The sequence below is a fragment of the Pelobates fuscus genome, chromosome 5 (genome assembly GCF_036172605.1).
Source record: "Pelobates fuscus isolate aPelFus1 chromosome 5, aPelFus1.pri, whole genome shotgun sequence".
Classification (NCBI taxonomy): Eukaryota; Metazoa; Chordata; class Amphibia; order Anura; family Pelobatidae; genus Pelobates; species Pelobates fuscus.
This window is the reverse complement of record NC_086321.1, coordinates 203,139,482-203,148,620: the sequence shown is the minus strand read 5'-3', so window position 1 is coordinate 203,148,620 and position 9,139 is coordinate 203,139,482. Positions and strand designations below refer to the sequence as shown.

Sequence of the window (9,139 nt, the reverse complement as noted above, 5' to 3'; positions counted from 1 at the left end):
AATCCCAGTTAACCTTCAACATCTTGATAGGTTTAGATTGGTCTCATTTAAGACTTAAAATAGACTAACTTTCTCTCCAGCCCAGATAAACCCAATTAGGTAGAAATTAAAATTATAAATTTAATATAATCTAAATGATCAGAAAAAGTCCAATGTCTGAGAATTTACTGTTGCACCTCTTTGTTTTTACACTTTAATGAAGTTACAGAAACCCCACTTTTTTTGTTTGTTTGAGACTGCACACCAACTATGCAATTCCCAGCTAATTAGAAATTAAGGCCATGATGAAGACACAAAGTTATTTTCTCAACTGATAACCCTTGCAAGCTAATCCCAAATTTGCATATTAGAGTTAGTGGAAATAGGTTTCATGGCTAGCTACTTGTGGTAGTCATAATCCACTTGATAGTGACATCCTGTCTGATAAATCCTTTGTATTAGGGGGTAAGGTGATCACATGTTATTCTTGATTGGTCAAACCTGCATCTTAAATTAGAACAAAATAAACATAGTATAGTATAGTTAACCCCAACATTGTGGGACTATGCAGCCTCTGTGTTCTTCCATCATTAACGATTAGATGCACTTGACTGGCTGGTGGAGTGGTGTAAATGTAATACTGAGTAGCTTAGTACATCCCATTTGGCTTAATAAAAATTGTAAAGTTTATTAAAATTAAATAAACTCTAATTTGTACTGAACAATTTCCATTCCATTTTGTTAAAGCTTTTTGGTTCAAAAGCCTTTATATATGTACCACAGGAAACAAACAAAAATGTACTTCCAAAATACAAAATAAAAGAACAAAAACACATTCAAAAGGTGGATATCGTTACTATAAGGCTAATGTATAGACTATAGTATCAGACTTGCACAATACATTTTTTTCAGTACCAGATAATATAATTGTTGCTTCCCTTTTCTCATAGCTGCCAAAGTCAACATGGTCTTTGTTTTGCCCAGTCGCTAATCTCTTTGTACATTCCCACCTAGGCATTCAGTATGAAGAATAGAGATCCGTCGCTGTGCTCTCTTATATGGAGGAGGGTTGGGCATAAATGTGCATGGTCATTTGGGTACTTGACCCTATTAGAAAGATTCAAAAATCAATAAAGTAGGTGGATATGTAATGTTACAAGTGGAGATCCCCATCACGGTTGCCTCGGTGATGAGACCAAGCTTCTTTTCTATTGCTTGTGTGCATAGCAGAGGCTCCGTATTCAACACCTTATAACTTGCAGATGGTTTTAGGTGAGGGGGGTGCAACAGTTTTAAGAACATTAAAAAGGTTGGGGTACTTACATAAGTCCTATATACACAGAAAGCTTCCTTTTAAAACAAGGAAAATCTATAAGATGGCAAACAATCACAAAAAAGATGGAATGTATAGTAAGAAAAAAATATATATATAGTATTTGTTACCAGATAGACCACTAGAAACTTAGTGCCAAGTTGTTTTCGTTCAACCACACTAAATGATTGCCATCACAGTGCATTCAACATGCAAGCAAATGTATATATATGCTTTAGACCACCAGCACGACAGTGAGGTCTGATCAGTCTTGTGACGAAGTAACTGCTCTTAAAGCGTGGTTTATTTAGTTCTTGTTGCTCCAGCAGGAATAGCTTCTGCAAACAGTAAATTGTGGTTTGTAGAAGAAAGGCAGATTTGAGATTTTACGTTCATTATTCAACATTGTATCTTCTAATGTCTGGTCTTGTTTTGTTAAAGTCTGTCGTTTTGTTTACCGCAACACTGTTCTTGTCCTTGGAATAGAGTTACTGCTGGAATAAGATAAGAAAACGGAGTTCATTAATCATATTTTCATCTGAACATCAGGTACTCTGAAATATTTCCCAAATAAAACTGTGGTAGAACATGAAGAAAAAGAAAAAAGCAAAAACAAACCACACTGGACTAAACTAAGAAAAACACTCCAATTAAATGAGTAAATGGAAGCAGAAAAAAGGGACACGCATGATTTTCATAATGTAATGCTGTATTCTATCTAGCAGAAGCATAAACAGGGTGCATTAAGGCTGAAAGATCTGGTCAAGCAAAGATTGCAGGCAGAAAGCAGCAGATGACTGGGAGTACCATAATTTCATTAAGCGCATTTGGTGCAAAGCAATCCTTCTCTTCCTCTCAGGAATCACACTGTGGGGAAAGTAGAAAGAATGACAACAGATTGTGAAATTAGCAGAAAGGCTCTAGGTTAAATGGTATTTGAGAAGGAAAGAAAATGAAACAAAAAAACCCCCTGAAGTTTAGCAAGAAATAAGGCGAATTGGGGATTAAAGCAAAACTAATATTTAACACATTACTTGCACATCACAAGATCACACATAGTGTACAATCCAGCAACAAGGTAATGTTTAGGTGGCAAGTTATATTGGAACCAAATCACTAGTCACCCAATATGTATTTAAAAACAGACAGTGCCGTTAGGGTCATTCATAGTGCCCTTCAATTTAAAATTAAAAACGCTAGAGAGCTGCAGGGCTACATAAGGTATGTCAAGCTGTGTTTTCTAAGGACCACTATAGGCACCCAGACCACTTCAACTCAATGAAATGGTCTGGGTGCCAATATTAACCCTGCAGCTGAAAACATAGCAGTTTCAGAGAAACTGCTATGTTTACACTGCAGGGTTAATCCAGCCTCTAGTGGCCGTCTTCCTGACTTATCGCACTTATTGGACACTGGACGTCCTCACGGAGTTTAGCGGAAAAAAAAAAAAAAGATACCAATAGGAAAGCATTGAGTAATGGTTTCCTATGGGCAGGTTTGAATGCATGCACCTCTGGCCGTGCATGCGCATTCGGTCCACTCGGAAGCTGACGTCGATGAAGAAGGAGAGGTCACCAGTGCAGAGGAAGCCCAGCGCCGGATTAAGGTAAGCAAATAAATGGTTAACCATTTAGTCGCCACGGAACGGTGTCCTAGTAACCTAAATGGTGACTAGGGCTCTCTAGTGTATATTTGTATTCCTAATGCTATAATGTTCCATTAACACATTTCACATGTTTGGTACAGAAGCCTTGAAAAGCCAGGAAAAAAAAAAAAAAAACAGGCAAGTTGCAAACTTTGAAATAAATAATATCCTCAAACACTACAAAACCAAGACAAATGCAAATCTGAGAAACGCTGTCTACAAGCAAGTAGACCCCTTCCTGGTCTAACAATATGGTCCACCAAACATGAGCTTCTCTTTCTGGCTTATGTGCCTGATTTAAATCATATGAACCTTGGTCAAGAAAAATTTAATGGGATATACAGTTTCTCCTTCCACTTTGGTTTCAGTCACACTGGATGAGTGGAAGCAGTTTATAAGTGGATAGCCATACCACAACTGCTACCTGATTATTTACAACCCATTTCACAGTTTTATGAACCAAACTGCCAATTGTGTGCAGCCATGGGTCGGCTTACCGAGAGGGAGGAGAGTTCTTAGCGTGTGCACTCCATCCAGACTAACTAGATGGATGAAATTGAATAACAAAGAAACACTTAAACTATTCTAAGCTAGCAAGATATTTACAAGACAAGAAACCAATGTCTGGCAACAGATAGGAATGCACAATTCCATCTTTGGTATTCTATATAACATTATGTATGTGTTAATTTAACATAATCAAAGCAATAAGACAATTTTCTAAAAATGTTTAAAAACAATGTTACCTCCTATAACTTCACAAATCACACATGCTTTGAGCCAGATCCATAAAATTACTTTTAAAAATTTGAGCCAGAGAAAGCAATTGTCAAAAACAAACAAACATAAACCAAGACCCTGATACAGAAAAGTTTACGGGACAGCAGTTGACCTAGAACCTGTCCTGCATTTAGGATACCAAACAGCTTGAATCACAAGACATTTATATCATTCTGTTACAGACATGGGGGGAAAAAGGCTCTTTGAATTCGATTGTTTTACACATCACGACATTATCATCTGTTCCTTATCAAGTCTTACAATGAGGTAAATACAACCTCAGATGAACAACAGCACATGACATATTACACAGTGTCATGATTTATTTAACAAAAATAAAGCCAAAATGGGGAAGCCATGTGTGAAAAACTAACTACATGCTTACTGCTTCCACCGGAATTAAGAGGCCAAGTTAAATAGCAGACCAGTGCTGCTAATCAAATGCCCTTCATCAGCAAGTGTGACCACCTTCATAAAAGCCAAAGTTTTAGCAGTTTGCTGGTCTGGAGCGTTCAGGTGTGTCTTAACAATGAAAATACACCAGCAATTATCTTAGGGGAGCAATTGTTGCGGTCCATCAAACTGGGAAGGGTTATAGGGCCATATCCAAACAATTTAAAGTCCTACAATCTACAGTGTGAAATATTATTCAAAAGTAAAACATTCAAGATCATTGCCAATCTTCCCAGGAATGGATTCCCCACCAAATTCACCCCAAGGTCAGACTGTGCAATGCTCAGAGAAGCTGCAAAAAAAACCTAATCTCATACTCTACATTACAATTACAAAAAGACTGAACATGGATGGTTTGTTTGTAAGAGCTGCCAGGAGAAAGACTCTTCTCTCTAAAAAGAACAGGGCAGCATGGCTTAGGTTTGCAACTGAACAAACCACAAGACTTCTGGAACAATGTCCTTTGGACAGACAAGACCAAAACGGAGATGTTTGGCTAGAATGTACAGCGCCACGCTTGGCAAAAACCCAAACACAGCATATCAGCACAAGCACCTCGTATGAATTGTCAAGCACGGTGGTGGAGGAGTGATGATTAGGGCTTGTTTTGTGACAACAGAACCTGGAAACCTGCAGTTATTGAGTGTACCATGAACTCTTCTGTATACCAAAGTATTGTAGAGTCAAATGTGAGGCCATATGTCTGACAGCTAGAGCTTGGCCGAAAATAGGTCATGTAACAGGACAATGATCCCATGCACACCACCAAATCTACAACAGAAAGGCTGAAATATAAAATAAGTAAGGTGCTGCAATGGCCCAGTCCAAGTCCAAACCTCAACCTGATTGAAATGCAGTGGTGGGACCTTAAAAGGGACACAGCTCTTTGAAGTGGTCTGGGTCCTGTGACCCTTTTGCACTTAGTGCTGCAATGTAAATGTTTCCATTGCAGCTCTAAGTCTGCCCTTGGTGGTTGTCTACCAGACAGCCACTAGAGGGCTTCCAGGATACAAACCGACCTTTGGTCAGTTATCTGACGTTGGACGTCCTCCTGGACCTCCAGCGTCAGATTTTCCCCATAGGAAAGCATTCAATAATGCTTTCCTATGGGGAGGTCTAATGTGCATGCGGCCATTGCCGCGCATGCGCATTAGGTCTCCCCGCCGGCTGACTGCAGCAGAGCCTGACCCAGTGCCGCGGGACATCAGCACTAGATTCAGGTAAGTGGCTGAAGGGGATTTAACCCCTTCAGCCGTGAGGGAAGGGGGACCTATTAAACCTGTAGTGCCAGGAAAAAGGGTCTGTTTTCCTGGCACAATAGGATCCCTTTAAGAGAGCTGTGCATAAGCAAATGTCAGCAAATCTCAATGAACTAAAGCAACATTGTAAATAATTGTTGGCCAAAATTCCTCCATAATGTGAGAGACTGAAGTCATACAGAAAACGATTAATTCAAGTTATTGCTGCCAAAAGGTAGTTCTACAAGCTATTGAATCATAAGGTGTACTTCGTTTTTCACACATGGCTTCTCCATTTTGGCTTTTTTATTGTTAAATAAATCAGGACCCAGTGTATAATTTTAGGTGTTGTTCATCTGAGGTTCTATAACCAAATACCTGCTGAGCAACAGTATTGTATTATGTCCCAATATCTAAAACTATAGAATTCAAAAGGGTGTACTTTATTTTTCACATGACTGTACATACCAGTGTTATATATAGAAATCAACCAATTGATTCTGATTTCTGAGATACACACACACACACACACACACACATATATATCTATATCAGAATCAATTCTAGTTAGTTAGTTATGGTGGTTTCATTCAACAAAGAATAAAAATTGGATAAGCAAAAATAAATAAGTAATGGGCTTAAGGGCAGGAACAAGGCTTACCCTCTCAAAGAGCTGCTTCCAGTAGAAGACCTGCTTTTCCTTTTTGCAATGCATGAACTGCCACATAAATCTGACTTGGGGCTTTGCACACTGGTCTGTAGAATTACGCTGAAAAGAGTAGGAGATTATAGTATGATGTGACTGGCATTAAAACCCCTCATTGAGCATGGATGACAGATTTACAGTGTCACAAACACTAGGGGCATTCTGCTAAATAAGCCAGTTCAACATGGGTATGTATTACAAGCCATGCTTCTTAATAGAAACAAAAAAAACACGGTCCAATAGGTTTATAGATATATGGTGGGCAGGGGGAGGGGAATACATTAAAAACATTCTACATTTTAAAGACTAAAGTAACAAATGTGAGTGGGCAAAATTAAGGGAGAAAAAGCAAGTTTACGCTCGGCAGAGGAATCTTAACAAGCAACGTGAAGCATGGATAAACAAAAAAAAACACACCATTTACAAAGGCGTGCTTTGGTAACAGCTATTGAATTTCTCTTATACTTTTAATTGAGCCAAATGTTTCTCTATCCCTATCATTTTTGTACTGAAGACAAAGATTACCATTATCATTGGTTTCTTTACCACCGAAAAACCTCTTCCCAGCTTAATGGAATTTAGACATAATATTAGCACCAGCACACTTAGTCTAGAGCAGTATAACTATACATAATGTATAGTCATAAAATAGACACACCACAATGTATAAATTGGCTGCACTATAAAAACACTAAGCTCACCTTATTCCATATTCGACTACTGAGATCCCAAAGAAAGAACCTAAGAACACTCACTCAAGGTCCACATTGTACCTAAAGACTTTTTCATCTCCCTTAATTTTATTTAGCGCACCCTGTATTTGTTGTCTTTTGTTCTCTCCATTCTTTGAAGGGCTTGAGAGTTACCCTTCCTTTCAGGTGTGCAGCTCTATCCCCCTTGTGATCATTACTGTAGCGCTGTTCCCCTCCCTTTCTATTTACACCTTTTCTCCTGTTTTTCTTTTTGCCTTAACTGCCCTAATCACTTACTTAAAGCTCTCTGGACTCTCTCCCTTTTCTACTTACATGCTAAGCCGGCTGTAGAGCTGTCCTGTGACCCAATCAGTTTGGATTAGCCAAGCACTCTCGCTCTAATAAAATACAGTGAAGCTACAAGTACCTGTTTTATACTGAGCAACTATATCGGTCAAAAAAAAATCATTAAAAAAAAAAAAAAAAAAATCATACAACAAGGCATTATATTAAAGGGACACCATAGTCACCAAAACAACTACAGCTTTTTGAATTTGTTCTGGTGAGTAGAATCATTACCTTCAGGCTTCTTGCTTTAAACACGGTCTTTTCAGAGAAAATACAGTGTTTACATTAAGGCTTAGTGATAACTTCACTGGCCACCCGTAAGATGGCTGTTCGAGATCCTTCCTGGGTCATAGCTGCCTAAAATACATCCAAACATACACTGTCTCCTCCCTCTGCATGCAGACACTGAACTGTCCTCATAGAGATGCATGGATTTAATTCATCTCTATGAGGAGATGCTGATTGGCCAGGGCTGTGTTTAAATTGTGCTGCCTCTGCCCCTGATCTATCTCCATGACAGTGTCAGCCAAACATATGGAGAAGAATTGTGATTGGATCAGGCTACCACTTCTGATTAGGTCAGCAGGCAGGTCTAAAGGAAAAATGGACAAAGTAAGCAGCTCCAGACTTGAATACAAGTAAGATTTTACTATATTTAGGGAGGCATGAGGGGACCAGGGTGGCTAGATGGTGGTTTTAACCCTATAGGTTCAGGAATACAGGTTTGTGTTCCTGACCCTATAGTGATCCTTTAAAGTCTGATAGAAACAGACTGCCTTCTCAATTAAGTGGTTCTAAAATTAAAGGTTTAAACTAAAAATTAGGAAGAGAGTAAATGGTGATGCCTTTCTTGAGGTGATACATTCTTGAAGAAAAAAAACCGTGATACATTCTTGAAAAAGGTTCAGCTCTTGAGGTTTGAAGCACAGACTGAGGTGTACAACATTCAGTTTATGTCCTCACTTCTAATTTGTGATTCGTAGAAAGGGAGAAAATAAATGGGACCTCCTATTGTACATACAAAAGCACTTCTGATTAGCCATACAAGTAAATACCTAGCCACAAATATCTATAGGCACAGTCAAACAACTCATACCCACATCCACAAGTACACTACTATAAATTGTTTTGCCCACATGAAGTGTAGGCTAGGGCAGAGGAAACTCTATAGGATTCCATTGTGCTGAGAAAATGTGAAGTTTGAATGAACTAGAGAATAATGTAAACTAATTAGCTGAACTGTGACAATCTCATGTTCTGATTGGCATTCAACACTTTAATGGGTAACTTCTAAATATTAAAAAAAAAATGATGGTTACACATCAATACTGCACATGGTCATATTTTCCAGTGAAAATGCCTATTTTTGTATAACCAAGATATTTTAAGTTTCAATCTTCTGGGGACATGGTTTTATGCCATTTCAACTAATACAAGCAATTTATAATCGCAATCCCAACACTACATTAAATACTTTGTCCATTGTTGACTGGACATGGAAAGGAAATGAACAAGGAAATTGTGTTAGTACAACATGAAGATCATGAATGAATGGTGTAGAAAAAGTAGAAAGGAAGTCATCTGGTGTTTGTGGAGACTTAATTTAGATGCAAAATGAAATGACATTGGAGGGCCCCAATATGGAAGAGAAGAGTACTTTGAATGCAGTTCATATTGGCTACAAATGCATTCAAACAAATGATTAGCAATGATTAGTCCTTTATCAATGCAGCAAGTAAAAGGACAATTTAAAGTTATAAAATTGAACTGAAGCATTGTCTAAATAAAGAGATTAAAAAACAGAACAGCCATTATATGGACAAAGAAAACAGAGGGATCAATATAACTCAAGTGTAAATAGCTCAGCATGGATTTCGCAAAGAAAGGTTACATTGTCTTCCTAGCAATATTATACAAAGCAATTTTTTGAGGTACCAAATAGTTTAACATGACATGCGAAATAGGGACATTTTAATTAAAATTTGG

At 38.2% G+C, this 9,139-nt stretch overlaps 1 protein-coding gene across 8 annotated transcripts in view; it reads right to left on the bottom strand.

Moving 5' to 3' along the window:
* Window positions 1–300: 300 nt before the first annotated feature.
* CDC14B (cell division cycle 14B) overlaps window positions 301–9,139 on the bottom strand; it is an 88,575-nt gene continuing 79,736 nt past the window's right edge. For 2 of the 8 annotated variants that reach the window (XM_063454952.1, XM_063454958.1), the window contains exons 13-15: window positions 6,069–6,176; window positions 2,099–2,158; window positions 301–1,785 (exon numbers count right to left, since the gene is read on the bottom strand). In XM_063454952.1, coding sequence (XP_063311022.1) covers window positions 1,746–1,785; window positions 2,099–2,158; window positions 6,069–6,176 — 208 coding nt within the window. In that variant the 3' untranslated portion in view covers window positions 301–1,745. The remainder of the gene's footprint in view (window positions 1,786–2,098; window positions 2,159–6,068; window positions 6,177–9,139) is intronic. The other 6 variants (XM_063454957.1, XM_063454959.1, XM_063454953.1 and 3 more) reach the window with 5 other exon arrangements.